At 32.3% G+C, this 19,712-nt stretch overlaps 2 protein-coding genes across 3 annotated transcripts in view; one reads left to right on the top strand and one right to left on the bottom strand.

The window, feature by feature from the left end:
• The window catches only part of LOC143227279 (uncharacterized), an 87,917-nt gene that overhangs the window by 44,465 nt on the left and 23,740 nt on the right, over positions 1-19,712 (top strand). The window lies entirely within an intron of this gene.
• LOC143226939 (WD repeat-containing and planar cell polarity effector protein fritz homolog) overlaps positions 1-19,712 on the bottom strand; it is a 50,309-nt gene that overhangs the window by 21,216 nt on the left and 9,381 nt on the right. Inside the window, exons 5-9 of the mRNA XM_076458496.1 lie at positions 10,711-10,811; positions 10,259-10,321; positions 4,511-4,610; positions 2,179-2,215; positions 1,626-1,696 (exon numbers count right to left, since the gene is read on the bottom strand). Of these exons, the coding sequence (XP_076314611.1) occupies positions 1,626-1,696; positions 2,179-2,215; positions 4,511-4,610; positions 10,259-10,321; positions 10,711-10,811 (372 nt within the window). The remainder of the gene's footprint in view (positions 1-1,625; positions 1,697-2,178; positions 2,216-4,510; positions 4,611-10,258; positions 10,322-10,710; positions 10,812-19,712) is intronic.

Here is a 19,712-nt window from a genome sequence, read left to right as displayed (position 1 = left end):
TCTCCATAACCTGTAATAACAACTTGGTTACACAATCAGATACAGAGAGGATTCTCCATAACGTGTGATAACAACTTGGTTACACAATCAGATACAGAGAGGATTCTCCATAACGTGTGATAACAACTTGGTTACACAATCAGACACAGAGAGGATTCTCCATAACCTGTGATAACAACTTTATTACACAATCAGATACAGAGAAGATTCTCCATAACGTGTGATAACAACTTGGTTACACAATCAGATACAGAGAGGATTCTCCATGACCTGTGATAACAACTTGGTTACACAATCAGATACAGAGAGGATTCTCCATAACGTGTGATAACAACTTGGTTACACAATCACCTTTCTCCTGCTACACAGTACTCCAATCTAAATGTAGGAAGATTCACTCTTCCCACCTTGAATTTCAGTAATCTGCTAGTGGCGGTCAGGAAATAAAGAGAGTTAATTTTCATTTAACAAGTAATGTCATTAACACATCATCTTGCTGTTAAAGTGTAGAGTCAGTTCTGTCGGAGCATCTCATCATTGTAAAACAGTATCTCATACACTATGTCTCTGATGCGAATGTTACATTTACCGAGATGGATGTGTTGCTACAGAAAAACCATTATGCAGAAGAACATAAAAGTACATCTACCTAGGAGTCAGTTTAAACAAGTTTGGATTCAAACACAAGCCCCTACCTCACCCTCCTTAGTCCTCCAGATTTCCAGAAGGTTTGGTATCAATGTTCTGATGACATTGAACATTCTGCTACTCTGGTCTGCAGTAACACAGATTTCAAGTCTTGCCACTCTTACCGAGTTGAAATTTTACTATTTGCAGATTGCACCTTCAGGGTGGGACTACATTCTGAGATAATATTTTCTAATTATATAACTATACAAGAGTAAACATTTCAAGGTCAGTAAAGTATGGGAAAATATGATTATACCATAGAAAAAGAACACTACCAGTCACACACCAGAGGTAGTGGAAATGTGGAAATGTTAAACATTAAATGTAATATACGAGAACACCAGTCCATTTCCACTGGGGAAAGAATTTCCCTAGGAACTGTAAGCTAAATAATTGCCATAGTTTTGGGTAACATTCACCAGCTTTTCCAAAAAAACCTCGCTTGAACTTGTAGTTTAGGACAAACAAAAAACAAAAATATATAATCACACTAGATAATATACATATACACCTAACTGTTTGCAATAGTCTGGGCAATTAATCATAGTTCTCTGATGATACAGCATTTCAAATTAATTCAACATGTCGGTTAACCTAGAAGATGCAAGAACAAATGCAAATTCACTTTGTACCATTTTCAGACATTTCTCAAGGACATTCCAGGCCTTTTCTTGCTTAAATGAATTCTTAAAAAGAGTCATTTTTTTGCATGGTTGATGGACTTGAAAAGGTATGTGGAGAAGAAAGGCCAACACTGATTTCAGCGTAGGAAATACATTGTAGAGCAGTAGTCCAAAACCACAGCCATCACACAAAACACATCTGAAGGATTGTTAAGCCTAGAAGACACTCACAGACATATTATTACTATAGATTACAAATATTGTTAAGAAATTCCAATAGAATTCACATTTTTTTACATCAAGCTAGCTTACCAGAGAACGATCAGAACAGCTTAAAAGGAGTTTGTCTTCTGAAGGACTCCACTGAGCTGATAATACATGTTCTGTTACAGAAAATACAGTCCAAGCATATTTATAACAACAATACACAAAAAATACCAATAATTACATGAAATGTTTTTGATTTCAGAAATACTTCCAAAATTACTGAAGTGAGAAAGGTGAAAGGTTAAGTGGTCAGCAAAAAAGAATATTATTTTGGAGCAGCTGTTTTAAAGTTTTAAACTCATGGAAAACAGAAATAACTTATGTTCTTTTTAGATATAGGGAAACTACAATATTAATTTACTTTGTCCTTTTATAGTAAACATTAGTGAAATTACTATAACATGAGCTAATCTGTCTTAATGTTCCCAACCTCTCTTTTCTATACATAAAAGTTAACTTTCGAAAGACAAAATTTTATTTTTTTTAATATGCTCAGGATAAGTTTGTTTTGGTTTTTCACCTGCTGTAATAAAATGTTTTTGATAAATTGATAGTTAATACAAAATCATGAACATTAATATTAAAGTATTATTCTTACCTTCAAGGGGAATAGAGGTAACAGATGCCTGATGAAACTGGAAAACAATTTTAAAAAATAAAATTTAAATCTATCTATTAAAAAACAAACTCTATAAGAATAGTTCTACACATTAGAAATGAAGTTTATTATATTCAAACCTTAATTTTATCTGAGAAAACAAAACAGCAAAACATACAGCACTCAGATTTTAATCAAAAACATGCTACAGTTGCTGCTTGTACCTCGTCACAAATTGTCATCCTTTCTTAAATACTGACAGGACCAACAGAAATCATAGCCCATATATGCTCACCCTCTACTTTCACACACAAAAAAAAGGCCAAGATTATATGTGGCTGCTTTCCATAATTTTATGTCACTTAACCCTAGCATCACAGACATCCTTTACTGTGCATGGCACAAGGTTTTAATAACTAACATACAAAATGTTATTCATGTAGTTTTTGTTTACGTAATACCAATAAGTATTGCATAAAATCTTAGCTAATAATCCATGTTTTAATAACATACATGTTATAAGTTCTTAATTCTACAAGGCAATATTTAAAAAATACCAGGGAGTTTTCTTACTGTGAAACATTTTATCTGGGCATTACTAACATTAATATAAAAAACTGAACTGAGGGTGATCAGTAATCAATAACAAACAAAAAAATTCAGTAATTTATTTTTTATTTATTATTATACAAGTAACTAAAATGTAAAACCAGAAACATATTTTGATTAGTTAAGGTTAGATTAGGTAAAATAAATTATAGTATAATATTTCACGAGGCACACGTGTAAACCGTTTGTGGGCAACATAATTTGACAGCATAACGTGACCTCCATATTTTCTGCCCGATTTACAATTTCTAACAACAAAAACAGTAGTTAGGTACTGTTCAAAGGGTAATTAAACAATAGAATTTAATTATAAATATATGTATACAGTTATGAGTTTAAAGATACTGTAGGATAAACAAATTTAGTTTCAGATATAATCATAACGTTTGTACTTGTTACCAGGCCAAGTGTTCATACTACAGAAACTTATGTAACAGTAACAACCTTTCACATTAGCTATTAAAAATATATAGGAGTTATAATACGAAGATGAATATAACAGCAATGCCACTAATACAAGTTACATGAAATAAACTGATAACTTATGACTGATACAAGCTACATGAAATAAACTGATAACTTGTGGCTGATACAAGTTACATGAAATAAACTGATAACTTGTCACTGATACAAGTTATATGAAATAAACTGATAACTTGTGACTGATACAAGCTACATGAAATAAACTAATAACTTGTAACTGATACAAGTTACATGAAATAAACTGATAACTTGTCACTGATACAAGTTATATGAAATAAACTGATAACTTGTAACTGATACAAGTTACATGAAATAAACTGATAACTTGTAACTGATACAAGTTACATGAAATAAACTGATAACTTATGACTGATACAAGTTACATGAAATAAACTGATAACTTGTGACTGATACAAGTGACATGAAATAAACTGATAACTTTACAAGACATCACATCATCAGGCTAATAGCTACAGCCCATAACATCACATCATCAGGCTAATGGCTACAGCACATAACATAATATCATCAGGCTAATGGCTGCAGCACATAACATACCATCATCAGGCTCATGGCTACAGCACATAACATCACATCATCAGGCTCATGGCTACAGCACATAACATCACATCATCAGGCTCATGGCTACAGCACATAACATACCATCATCAGGCTCATGGCTACAGCACATAACATCACATCATCAGGCTCATGGCTACAGCACATAACATACCATCATCAGGCTAATGGCTACAGCACATAACATACCATCATGAGGCTAATGGCTACAGCACATAACATACCATCATCAGGCTAATGGCTACAGCACATAACATCACATCATCAGGCTAATGGCAACAGCACATAACATACCATCATCAGGCTAATGGCTACAGCACATAACATACCATCATCAGGCTAATGGCTACAGCACATAACATACCATCATCAGGCTAATGGCTACAGCACATAACATAACATCATTAGGCTAATGGCTACAGCACATAACATAACATTATCAGGCTAATGGCTACAGCACATAACATAACATTATCAGGCTAATGGCTACAGCACATAACATAACACATCTTATTTTACTCTTGATTCTTTTCTTTGCAGATTAGATTTTAAAAAAAATTAGAAACTTTACAGTTCATAAAGAATGCCAGGGAAGGTTGGACAGAAGACAATATCATTAGTTCGACATTTAAGAACTTTATCTAGCATTAGTTGTACGTACTCTTGTTCGAGACACCTCGTAGGTACAAACATTCACCATCACTTCTTTACTTCTCCTTGTCTCTTCTTCCACAGTTAAAATGTAATTTGATTGATGTTGTCTTTAAGGAAAGAATGGAAGAAAAAAAACTGAGTGTAATTTCTGGAATACAGTAAACAGCAATAATAACCAAAAACATATTGTGTGTGGTTAACTTCATTTTTATAAGGTCAACTTTTCTTACATGCTAATACTTGCATACATTTATGAAAATATTGATCATTTGAAACTGAACTACTGCTATTAGTAGACTTTTGGCTGGAGAAACACTTCGTGGCCCTTACCAAGAAAGGTTACTCGTACAACAAGAATATTATTCAAAGCACTACAGAACTAAAGAAGATAACATTTTGTAGAAGCCACTAGGAAAATAACTTACAGTGAAGTAAAAACAAAATTCCAAACAAACCAAGAACAATTTCTTCATCTGCAAAATTAAAACTATGATAACAAACAAACAAAACAAAAAATTCATCCAATGCCCCCATTCAAGCTTGCCCTAACTTCAGTATTATTAACTACACAGGAAATGAAGACATAAAAGTGTCCAGGCTAACCTCGAAATTAACAGATACGATAAATAAATTTAAATCACAGGAATTCCTTCTGACCACATATCTGCAGCTCCAACAATAATTGAAAGTGGTTTCGAAAACTCATCTGGAAGCGATGAAGAGTCCATGGAAAAATCATCAAAATGTTTGGTTCAACATTCACCTCACTATCATTAGATGAGGTCTGTGCACAAGAAAGTGTAATGTCAGGCAACAGTGTATAAACAAGGATATCAGAACTGTAATGTCAGGCAACAGTGTATAAACAAGGATATCAGAACTGTAATGTCAGGTAACAGTGTATAAACAAGGATATCAGAACTGTAATGTCAGGTAACAGCATATAATCAAGGATATCAGAATTGTAATGTTAGGTAACAGTGTGTAATCAAAGATATCAGAGCTGTAATGTCAGGTAACAGTGTGTAATCAAAGATATCAGAGCTGTAATGTTGGGTAACAGCATATAATCAAGGATATCAGAATTGTAATGTTGGGTAACAGTGTGTAATCAAGGATATCAGAACTGTAATGTCGGGTAACAGTGTGTAAACAAAAATATCAGAACTGTAATGTCAGGTAACAGTGTGTAAACAAAAATATCAGAACTGTAATGTCAGGTAACAGTGTATAATCAAAGATATCAGAATTGTAATGTTGGGTAACAGTGTGTAATCAAAGATATCAGAGCTGTAATGTTGGGTAACAGCATATAATCAAGGATATCAGAATTGTAATGTTGGGTAACAGTGTGTAATCAAAGATATCAGAATTGTAATGTTGGGTAACAGTGTGTAATCAAGGATATCAGAACTGTAATGTCAGGTAACAGTGTGTAATCAAAGATATCAGAATTGTAATGTTGGGTAACAGTGTGTAATCAAAGATATCAGAGCTGTAATGTTGGGTAACAGCATATAATCAAGGATATCAGAATTGTAATGTTAGGTAACAGCATATAATCAAGGATATCAGAATTGTAATGTTGGGTAACAGTGTGTAATCAAAGATATCAGAGCTGTAATGTTGGGTAACAGCATATAATCAAGGATATCAGAATTGTAATGTTGGGTAACAGTGTGTAATCAAGGATATCAGAACTGTAATGTCAGGTAACAGTGTGTAATCAAAGATATCAGAGCTGTAATGTTGGGTAACAGCATATAATCAAGGATATCAGAATTGTAATGTTGGGTAACAGTGTGTAATCAAAGATATCAGAGCTGTAATGTTGGGTAACAGCATATAATCAAGGATATCAGAATTGTAATGTTGGGTAACAGTGTGTAATCAAAGATATCAGAACTGTAATGTCAGGTAACAGTGTGTAATCAAAGATAGAGCTGTAATGTTGGGTAACAGTGTATAAACAAGGATAACAGAGCTGTGATGTCAGGTAACAGTGTGTAATCAAGGATATCAGAACTGTAATGTTGTGTAACAGTGTGTAATCAAAGATATCAGAGCTGTAATGTCAGGTAAGAGCATATAATCAAGGATATCAGAACTGTAATATCAGGTAACAGTGTGTAATCAAGGATATCAGAACTATAATGTCAGGTAACAGAGTGTAAACAAAAATATCAAAACTGTAATGTCAGGTAACAGCGTGTAATCAAAGATATCAGAACTGTAATGTCAGGTAACAGTGTGTAATCAAAGATAGAGCTGTAATGTTGGGTAACAGCATATAATCAAGGATATCAGAATTGTAATGTTGTGTAACAGCGTGTAATCAAAGATATCAGAACTGTAATGTCAGGTAACAGTGTGTAAACAAAAATATGAGAACTGTAATGTCAGGTAACAGTGTGTAATCAAAGATATCAGAGCTGTAATGTTGGGTAACAGCATATAATCAAGGATATCAGAATTGTAATGTTGGGTAACAGTGTGTAATCAAGGATATCAGAACTGTAATGTCGGGTAACAGTGTGTAAACAAAAATATCAGAACTGTAATGTCAGGTAACAGTGTGTAATCAAAGATATCAGAGCTGTAATGTTGGGTAACAGCATATAATCAAGGATATCAGAACTGTAATGTCAGGTAACAGTGTGTAATCAAAGATATCAGAGCTGTAATGTTGGGTAACAGCATATAATCAAGGATATCAGAACTGTAATGTCAGGTAACAGTGTGTAATCAAAGATATATGAGCTGTAATGTTGGGTAACAGCATATAATCAAGGATATCAGAATTGTAATGTTGTGTAACAGCGTGTAATCAAAGATATCAGAACTGTAATGTCAGGTAACAGTGTGTAATCAAAGATATCAGAATTGTAATGTTGGGTAACTGTGTGTAATCAAGGATATCAGAACTGTAATGTCAGGTAACAGTGTGTAAACAAAAATAACAGAACTGTAATGTCAGGTAACAGTGTGTAATCAAAGATATCAGAATTGTAATGTTGGGTAACAGTGTGTAATCAAAGATATCAGAGCTGTAATGTTGGGTAACAGCATATAATCAAGGATATCAGAATTGTAATGTTGGGTAACAGCATATAATCAAGGATATCAGAATTGTAATGTTGGGTAACAGTGTGTAATCAAAGATATCAGAGCTGTAATGTTGGGTAACAGCATATAATCAAGGATATCAGAATTGTAATGTTGGGTAACAGTGTGTAATCAAAGATATCAGAACTGTAATGTCAGGTAACAGTGTGTAATCAAAGATATCAGAGCTGTAATGTTGGGTAACAGCATATAATCAAGGATATCAGAATTGTAATGTCAGGTAACAGTGTGTAATCAAGGATATCAGAACTGTAATGTTGTGTAACAGTGTGTAATCAAAGATATCAGAGCTGTAATGTCAGGTAAGAGCATATAATCAAGGATATCAGAACTGTAATATCAGGTAACAGTGTGTAATCAAGGATATCAGAACTGTAATGTCAGGTAACAGTGTGTAAACAAAAATATCAAAACTGTAATGTCAGGTAACAGCGCAAATCAAAGATATCAGAACTGTAATGTCAGGTAACAGTGTAATCAAAGATAGAGCTGTAATGTTGGGTAACAGTGTATAAACAAGGATAACAGAGCTGTGATGTCAGGTAACAGTGTGTAATCAAGGATATCAGAACTGTAATGTTGTGTAACAGTGTGTAATCAAAGATATCAGAGCTGTAATGTCAGGTAAGAGCATATAATCAAGGATATCAGAACTGTAATATCAGGTAACAGTGTGTAATCAAGGATATCAGAACTGTAATGTCAGGTAACAGTGTGTAAACAAAAATATCAAAACTTTAATGTCAGGTAACAGCGTGTAATCAAAGATATCAGAACTGTAATGTCAGGTAACAGTGTGTAATCAAAGATAGAGCTGTAATGTTGGGTAACAGTGTATAAACAAGGATAACAGAGCTGTGATGTCAGGTAGCAGTGTGTAATCAAGGATATCAGAACTGTAATGTTGTGTAACAGTGTGTAATCAAAGATATCAGAGCTGTAATGTCAGGTAAGAGCATATAATCAAGGATATCAGAACTGTAATATCAGGTAACAGTGTGTAATCAAAGATATCAGAATTGTAATGTTGGGTAACAGTGTGTAATCAAGGATATCAGAACTGTAATGTCAGGTAACAGTGTGTAAACAAAAATATCAGAACTGTAATGTCAGGTAACAGTGTGTAATCAAAGATATCAGAGCTGTAATGTTGGGTAACAGCATATAATCAAGGATATCAGAATTGTAATGTTGTGTAACAGCGTGTAATCAAAGATATCAGAACTGTAATGTCAGGTAACAGTGTGTAAACAAAAATATCAGAACTGTAATGTCAGGTAACAGTGTGTAATCAAAGATATATGAGCTGTAATGTTGGGTAACAGCATATAATCAAGGATATCAGAATTGTAATGTTGTGTAACAGCGTGTAATCAAAGATATCAGAACTGTAATGTCAGGTAACAGTGTGTAATCAAAGATAGAGCTGTAATGTTGGGTAACAGTGTATAAACAAGGATAACAGAGCTGTGATGTCAGGTAACAGTGTGTAATCAAGGATATCAGATCTGTAATGTCAGGTAAGAGCATATAATCAAGGATATCAGAACTGTAATATCAGGTAACAGTGTGTAATCAAAGATATCAGAATTGTAATGTTGGGTAACAGTGTGTAATCAAGGATATCAGAACTGTAATGTCAAGTAACAGTGTGTAATCAAGGATATCAGCACTGTAATGTCAAGTAACAGTGTGTAATCAAGGATATCAGAGCTGTAATGTTGTGTAACAGTGTGTAATCAAAGATATCAGAGCTGTAATGTCAGGTAACAGTGTATAAACAAGGATATCAGAGCTGTAATGTCAGGTAACAGTGTATAAACAAGGATATCAGAGCTGTAATGTCGGGTAACAGTGTATAAACAAGGATATCAGAGCTGTAATGTCGGGCAACAGTGTAAAATCAAGGATATCAGAATTACGATTGTGAAAGCCAGAAGATCTTCCAAAATCAAAAAAATACACAACATTGGACAACATTAATAAATCTTCACACATCCTAAAGTGATTTATTTTTTCACACACTGAGTAATAAAGCAGAAAAAATATTCGTCCATATAGCTGAAACTAATACGAAAGAAATGACAAAAGTCATAATAATGAAAATAAATATTTCATACTTAAAGTCACAGCTTGATCCAGACCATGGATCAGTAATCCACATCTCAATCACCTAATAAACAAGTCTTATGTTAAAAGTTGAATTTTCAATGCTTTTTTAACCAATTCTCCATATAGCAGTTTATATAATATTAATTCTTTTACGAAAATACTTACCATTACTTTCTCTAAAAGAAAATTGAACACAAGTGAGAGAAGTTTCTAGTTCTATGCATTGTATAAATAGTAAAATTTCTTAAAAGAAAACTTTAAATGTTTTTATCACTTAAAAAACTGAATACTCAAAACGTTTTAATGGTTTCTATCTTTTGTTGAAATCAACCTTTTTCAGAAAAGAATCCAAGACATAACTGTTTTTCCTGTGTATCTAATCATTTGTGATACTCGTGTTAATGTGTTCTTTCAGTTTTGTCCGTAGAGACAGATTATTACTTTGAACTGACCATCCACAGAAGAATCTTTTTTGGTAATGCTTAAAAAACAAAAAAACAAATGTCAAATTACTTACCTGAAACAAGCATGTAAGAGACTTTTATCAATATGAGAAAAACACATCAACTCAAGGGAGGGTCTAAAGAATAAAAATAAATCACATTAAAATTATATCAATTATTTTAAAATCAACATCCGCACTTGACAATTATGATAATGATTCTATTTGATACAACATTTACTGCTTAAACTAAACTTTCTAGGCCAGCTGTGAGTTGTTCTCTTTAACCCTCTAACAGTTCAACTTAAATAAAAGAAAGAACAGGAGAAGATGACATTTTTAAATAATAAACAATGATACAGTAATTATTAAATAACAGTGAGCTGATATGACTGATGGAGTAGAAGTCTTTAAAACCATTTCAGTTTTGCAAATTTCTTAACAAAACTCTTTGCTCATGAAGACAATATTTGAACTCTTGGTTTCGTGGCTATTCTATTTTGGAACATCAGAATGTTTAACCATACCCATTTAAAGCATAAACTAAAATATTGGCTCGATCTCTATCAGAAGTAAGTGAGGACCATGGCCATGCTTCCTGGGTGTCGGTATGCCACCAAACCAGAACCTGAAATGATAAAACGAAGAATGTTCATGATCCTTCTGATAAATCTCATGTAATATATTATATATTTGGGAAATGAATTCTGACTATATATAAAAAATCATATCACCATAAAATAAACATTACAGAATTGAGATTCCTCTACTTAATATGAAGTTATTTGAGAACATTTGAGAAACCCTTGATAGGATTTATTGAAAATTATTTTTAATAGTTTAACAAATACCTGGAAAAGAAATACACAATGAAAAAAAAAAACTGAACAAACAGCTTTCAAGAGTTCAGTGCTGTGTTTGAAGTAATGAGAAAAAATGTTATGTTACATAAACTCTAAACCTAACACCAGGTGACTTGGAGATGTTTCGTTTTTTTTTAAATGGATACTACTTATATTGTATCATAAAGAAAATACAGCAAACACTGGGCTTGAGTTCAATGATATCCGTGTGAAACAGAAGCAAGTTTCATGTCTAACTTCAATAGATGTGGGGGTATTTTGTAATCATATAAGTCTGTTCTAAATGATACTAGGTTACCTGACACCATCAATAAAACAGAGCAAACAGTTGGCTACAGTCCAACACCTTATGCAAAGGAAGCTTCACGTTGTAACGAGTTTAAATCTAAAAACAACAGGAAAAAACACTTTTGTTTCTGGATATAATGTTTGTATATAAGTAATGTAGTGATGTTGCTTTTCAAAAAAAATAAAATTGTTTTAAAATATGAAATGAACAAATGTCTTATTATATTGACATATCTTTAAAAACCCCAGTAATACCATCAACTATAGAGAGAAAGATTATGCAGGTCTCACAATGCACATTTACTGCTTGTTATTAAAGATTGTGAAGGCAGAAATGAAAAGCTACAGCACCAGTTAAAGCTTTATTACACTGATAACTGTCATCACTTGATAAAGCTTTATTACACTGAAAACTGTCATCACTTGATAAAGCTTTATTACACTGAAACTGTCATCACTTGATAAAGCTTATTAACACTGAAAATGTCATCACTTGATAAAGCTTTATTACACTGAAAATGTCATCACTTGATAAAGCTTTATTACACTGAAAATGTCATCACTTGATAAAGCTTATTAACACTGAAAACTGTCATCACCAGTTAAAGCTTTATTACACTGAAAATGTCATCACTTGATAAAGCTTTATTACACTGAAAATGTCATCACTTGATAAAGCTTTATTACACTGAAAACTGTCATCACTTGATAAAGCTTTATTACACTGAAAACTGTCATCACCAGTTAAAGCTTTATTACACTGATAACTGTCATCACTTGATAAAGCTTTATTACACTGAAAATGTCATCACTTGATAAAGCTTTATTACACTGAAAACTGTCATCACTTGAAAAGCTTTATTACACTGAAAATGTCATCACCAGTTAAAGCTTTATTACACTGAAAACTGTCATCACTTGATAAAGCTTTATCACACTGAAAATGTCATCACCAGTTAAAGCTTTATTACACTGAAAACTGTCATCACTTGATAAAGCTTTATTACACCGAAAACTGTCATCACTTGATAAAGCTTTATTACACTGAAAATGTCATCACTTGATAAAGCTTTATTACACTGAAAACTGTCATCACTTGATAAAGCTTTATTACACTGAAAACTGTCATCACTTGATAAAGCTTTATTACACTGAAAATGTCATCACCAGTTAAAGCTTTATTACACTGAAAACTGTCATCACTTGATAAAGCTTTATTACACTGAAAACTGTCATCACTTGAAAAGCTTTATTACACTGAAAATGTCATCACCAGTTTAAGCTTTATTACACTGAAAACTGTCATCACTTGAAAAGCTGTCATCACTTGACAAAGCTTTATTACACTGGAAACTGTCATCACTTGATAAAGCTTTATTACACTGAAAACTGTCATCACCAGTTAAAGCTTTATTACACTGAAACTGTCATCACTTGATAAAGCTTTATTACACTGATAACTGTCATCACTTGATAAAGCTTTATTACACTGAAAACTGTCATCACCAGTTGAAGCTTTATTACACTGAAACTGTCATCACCAGTTAAAGCTTTATTAGACTGAAAACTGTCATCACCAGTTAAAGCTTTATTACACTGATAACTGTCATCACTTGATAAAGCTTTATTACACTGAAAATGTCATCACCAGTTAAAGCTTTATTACACTGAAAACTGTCATCACTTGATAAAGCTTTATTACACTGAAAATGTCATCACCAGTTAAAGCTTTATTACACTGAAAACTGTCATCACTTGATAAAGCTTTATTACACTGAAAATGTCATCACCAGTTAAAGCTTTATTACACTGAAAACTGTCATCACTTGATAAAGCTTTATTACACTGAAAACTGTCATCACTTGAAAAGCTTTATTACACTGAAAATGTCATCACCAGTTAAAGCTTTATTACACTGAAAACTGTCATCACTTGATAAAGCTTTATTACACTGAAAATGTCATCACCAGTTAAAGCTTTATTACACTGAAAACTGTCATCACTTGATAAAGCTTTATTACACTGAAAACTGTCATCACTTGATAAAGCTTTATTACACTGAAAATGTCATCACCAGTTAAAGCTTTATTACACTGAAAACTGTCATCACTTGATAAAGCTTTATTACACTGAAAACTGTCATCACTTGATAAAGCTTTATTACACTGAAAATGTCATCACCAGTTAAAGCTTTATTACACTGAAAACTGTCATCACTTGACAAAGCTTTATTACACTGAAAACTGTCATCACTTGATAAAGCTTTATTACACTGAAAATGTCATCACCAGTTAAAGCTTTATTACACTGAAAACTGTCATCACTTGATAAAGCTTTATTACACTGAAAACTGTCATCACTTGATAAAGCTTTATTACACTGAAAACTGTCATCACTTGATAAAGCTTTATTACACTGAAAATGTCATCACCAGTTAAAGCTTTATTACACTGAAAACTGTCATCACTTGATAAAGCTTTATTACACTGAAAACTGTCATCACTTGATAAAGCTTTATTACACTGAAAATGTCATCACCAGTTTAAGCTTTATTACACTGAAAACTGTCATCACTTGACAAAGCTTTATTACACTGAAAACTGCCATCACTTGATAAAGCTTTATTACACTGAAAACTGTCATCACCAGTTAAAGCTTTATTACACTGAAACTGTCATCACTTGATAAAGCTTTATTACACTGAAACTGTCATCACTTGATAAAGCTTTATTACACTGAAAACTGTCATCACCAGTTAAAGCTTTATTACACTGAAACTGTCATCACCAGTTAAAGCTTTATTACACTGAAACTGTCATCACTTGATAAAGCTTTATTACACTGAAAACTGTCATCACCAGTTAAAGCTTTATTACACTGAAACTGTCATCACCAGTTAAAGCTTTATTACACTGAAACTGTCATCACTTGATAAAGCTTTATTACACTGAAAATGTCATCACCAGTTAAAGCTTTATTACACTGAAAACTGTCATCACTTGATAAAGCTTTATTACACTGAAAATGTCATCACCAGTTAAAGCTTTATTACACTGAAAACTGTCATCACTTGATAAAGCTTTATTACACTGAAAACTGTCATCACTTGAAAAGCTTTATTACACTGAAAATGTCATCACCAGTTAAAGCTTTATTACACTGAAAACTGTCATCACTTGATAAAGCTTTATTACACTGAAAATGTCATCACCAGTTAAAGCTTTATTACACTGAAAACTGTCATCACTTGATAAAGCTTTATTACACTGAAAACTGTCATCACTTGATAAAGCTTTATTACACTGACTGAAAATGTCATCACCAGTTAAAGCTTTATTACACTGAAAACTGTCATCACTTGATAAAGCTTTATTACACTGAAAATGTCATCACTTGACAAAGCTTTATTACACTGAAAATGTCATCACCAGTTAAAGCTTTATTACACTGAAAACTGTCATCACTTGATAAAGCTTTATTACACTGAAAACTGTCATCACTTGATAAAGCTTTATTACACTGAAAACTGTCATCACTTGATAAAGCTTTATTACACTGAAAATGTCATCACCAGTTAAAGCTTTATTACACTGAAAACTGTCATCACTTGATAAAGCTTTATTACACTGAAAACTGTCATCACTTGACAAAGCTTTATTACACTGAAAATGTCATCACCAGTTAAAGCTTTATTACACTGAAAATGTCATCACTTGATAAAGCTTTATTACACTGAAAACTGTCATCACTTGAAAAGCTTTATTACACTGAAAATGTCATCACCAGTTAAAGCTTTATTACACTGAAAACTGTCATCACTTGATAAAGCTTTATTACACTGAAAACTGTCATCACTTGATAAAGCTTTATTACACTGAAAATGTCATCACCAGTTAAAGCTTTATTACACTGAAAACTGTCATCACTTGATAAAGCTTTATTACACTGAAAATGTCATTACTTGGTAAAGCTTTATTACACTGAAAACTGTCATCACTTGAAAAGCTTTATTACACTGAAAATGTCATCACTTGATAAAGCTTTATTACACTGAAAACTGTCATCACTTGAAAAGCTTTATTACACTGAAAATGTCATCACCAGTTAAAGCTTTATTACACTGAAAACTGTCATCACTTGATAAAGCTTTATTACACTGAAAACTGTCATCACTTGATAAAGCTTTATTACACTGAAAATGTCATCACTTGATAAAGCTTTATTACACTGAAAACTGTCATCACTTGATAAAGCTTTATTACACTGAAAACTGTCATCACTTGATAAAGCTTTATTACACTGAAAATGTCATCACCAGTTTAAGCTTTATTACACTGAAAACTGTAATCACTTGACAAAGCTTTATTACACTGAAAACTGTCATCACTTGATAAAGCTTTATTACACTGAAAACTGTCATCACCAGTTAAAGCTTTATTACACTGAAACTGTCATCACTTGATAAAGCTTTATTACACTGAAACTGTCATCACTTGATAAAGCTTTATTACACTGAAAACTGTCATCACTTGATAAAGCTTTATTACACTGAAACTGTCATCACCAGTTAAAGCTTTATTAAACTGTCATCACTGAAACTGTCATCACTTGATAAAGCTTTATTACACTGAAAACTGTCATCACTTGATAAAGCTTTATTACACTGAAAACTGTCATCACCAGTTAAAGCTTTATTACACTGATAACTGTCATCACTTGATAAAGCTTTATTACACTGAAAATGTCATCACTTGATAAAGCTTTATTACACTGAAAATTGTCATCACTTGAAAAGCTTTATTACACTGAAAATGTCATCACCAGTTAAAGCTTTATTACACTGAAAACTGTCATCACTTGATAAAGCTTTATTACACTGAAAATGTCATCACCAGTTAAAGCTTTATTACACTGAAAACTGTCATCACTTGATAAAGCTTTATTACACTGAAAACTGTCATCACTTGATAAAGCTTTATTACACTGAAAATGTCATCACTTGATAAAGCTTTATTACACTGAAAACTGTCATCACTTGATAAAGCTTTATTACACTGAAAACTGTCATCACTTGATAAAGCTTTATTACACTGAAAATGTCATCACCAGTTTAAGCTTTATTACACTGAAAACTGTCATCACTTGACAAAGCTTTATTACACTGAAAACTGCCATCACTTGATAAAGCTTTATTACACTGAAAACTGTCATCACCAGTTAAAGCTTTATTACACTGAAACTGTCATCACTTGATAAAGCTTTATTACACTGAAACTGTCATCACTTGATAAAGCTTTATTACACTGAAAACTGTCATCACCAGTTAAAGCTTCATTACACTGAAACTGTCATCACCAGTTAAAGCTTTATTAGACTGAAACTGTCATCACTTGATAAAGCTTTATTACACTGAAAACTGTCATCACCAGTTAAAGCTTTATTACACTGAAACTGTCATCACCAGTTAAAGCTTTATTACACTGAAACTGTCATCACTTGATAAAGCTTTATTACACTGAAAATGTCATCACCAGTTAAAGCTTTATTACACTGAAAACTGTCATCACTTGATAAAGCTTTATTACACTGAAAATGTCATCACCAGTTAAAGCTTTATTACACTGAAAACTGTCATCACTTGATAAAGCTTTATTACACTGAAAACTGTCATCACTTGAAAAGCTTTATTACACTGAAAATGTCATCACCAGTTAAAGCTTTATTACACTGAAAACTGTCATCACTTGATAAAGCTTTATTACACTGAAAATGTCATCACCAGTTAAAGCTTTATTACACTGAAAACTGTCATCACTTGATAAAGCTTTATTACACTGAAAACTGTCATCACTTGATAAAGCTTTATTACACTGAAAATGTCATCACCAGTTAAAGCTTTATTACACTGAAAACTGTCATCACTTGATAAAGCTTTATTACACTGAAAATGTCATCACTTGACAAAGCTTTATTACACTGAAAATGTCATCACCAGTTAAAGCTTTATTACACTGAAAACTGTCATCACTTGATAAAGCTTTATTACACTGAAAACTGTCATCACTTGATAAAGCTTTATTACACTGAAAACTGTCATCACTTGATAAAGCTTTATTACACTGAAAATGTCATCACCAGTTAAAGCTTTATTACACTGAAAACTGTCATCACTTGATAAAGCTTTATTACACTGAAAACTGTCATCACTTGACAAAGCTTTATTACACTGAAAATGTCATCACCAGTTAAAGCTTTATTACACTGAAAATGTCATCACTTGATAAAGCTTTATTACACTGAAAACTGTCATCACTTGAAAAGCTTTATTACACTGAAAATGTCATCACCAGTTAAAGCTTTATTACACTGAAAACTGTCATCACTTGATAAAGCTTTATTACACTGAAAACTGTCATCACTTGATAAAGCTTTATTACACTGAAAATGTCATCACCAGTTAAAGCTTTATTACACTGAAAACTGTCATCACTTGATAAAGCTTTATTACACTGAAAATGTCATCACTTTATTACACTGAAAACTGTCATCACTTGAGCTTTATTACACTGAAAACTGTCATCACTTGATAAAGCTTTATTACACTGAAAACTGTCATCACTTGATAAAGCTTTATTACACTGAAAACTGTCATCACTTGAAAAGCTTTATTACACTGAAAACTGAAAAAAGCTGTCATCACCAGTTAAAGCTTTATTACACTGAAAACTGTCATCACTTGATAAAGCTTTATTACACTGAAAACTGTCATCACTTGATAAAGCTTTATTACACTGAAAATGTCATCACTTGATAAAGCTTTATTACACTGAAAACTGTCATCACTTGATAAAGCTTTATTACACTGAAAACTGTCATCACTTGAAAAGCTTTATTACACTGAAAATGTCATCACCAGTTTAAGCTTTATTACACTGAAAACTGTCATCACTTGACAAAGCTTTATTACACTGAAAACTGTCATCACTTGATAAAGCTTTATTACACTGAAAACTGTCATCACCAGTTAAAGCTTTATTACACTGAAACTGTCATCACTTGATAAAGCTTTATTACACTGAAACTGTCATCACTTGATAAAGCTTTATTACACTGAAAACTGTCATCACTTGATAAAGCTTTATTACACTGAAACTGTCATCACCAGTTAAAGCTTTATTAGACTGAAACTGTCATCACTTGATAAAGCTTTATTACACTGAAAACTGTCATCACTTGATAAAGCTTTATTACACTGAAAACTGTCATCACCAGTTAAAGCTTTATTACACTGATAACTGTCATCACTTGATAAAGCTTTATTACACTGAAAATGTCATCACTTGATAAAGCTTTATTACACTGAAAATTGTCATCACTTGAAAAGCTTTATTACACTGAAAATGTCATCACCAGTTAAAGCTTTATTACACTGAAAACTGTCATCACTTGATAAAGCTTTATTACACTGAAAATGTCATCACCAGTTAAAGCTTTATTACACTGAAAACTGTCATCACTTGATAAAGCTTTATTACACTGAAAACTCTCATCACTTGATAAAGCTTTATTACACTGAAAATGTCATCACTTGATAAAGCTTTATTACACTGAAAACTGTCATCACTTGATAAAGCTTTATTACACTGAAAACTGTCATCACATGATAAAGCTTTATTACACTGAAAATGTCATCACCAGTTAAAGCTTTATTACACTGAAAACTGTCATCACTTGATAAAGCTTTATTACACTGAAAACTGTCATCACTTGGTAAAGCTTTATTACACTGAAAATGTCATCACCAGTTTAAGCTTTATTACACTGAAAACTGTCATCACTTGACAAAGCTTTATTACACTGAAAACTGTCATCACTTGATAAAGCTTTATTACACTGAAAACTGTCATCACCAGTTAAAGCTTTATTACACTGAAACTGTCATCACTTGATAAAGCTTTATTACACTGAAACTGTCATCACTTGATAAAGCTTTATCACACTGAAAACTGTCATCACCAGTTAAAGCTTTATTACACTGAAACTGTCATCACCAGTTAAAGCTTTATTAGACTGAAACTGTCATCACTTGATAAAGCTTTATTACACTGAAAACTGTCATCACCAGTTAAAGCTTTATTACACTGAAACTGTCATCACCAGTTAAAGCTTTATTACACTGAAACTGTCATCACCAGTTAAAGCTTTATTACACTGAAAACTGTCATCACTTGATAAAGCTTTATTACACTGAAAATGTCATCACCAGTTAAAGCTTTATTACACTGAAAACTGTCATCACTTGATAAAGCTTTATTACACTGAAAACTGTCATCACTTGAAAAGCTTTATTACACTGAAAATGTCATCACCAGTTAAAG

Source organism: Tachypleus tridentatus, chromosome 9, assembly GCF_004210375.1.
Source record: "Tachypleus tridentatus isolate NWPU-2018 chromosome 9, ASM421037v1, whole genome shotgun sequence".
Classification (NCBI taxonomy): Eukaryota; Metazoa; Arthropoda; class Merostomata; order Xiphosura; family Limulidae; genus Tachypleus; species Tachypleus tridentatus.
Note: the sequence above shows the minus strand (reverse complement) of the source record. Positions and strands in the feature narration are given on the sequence as shown.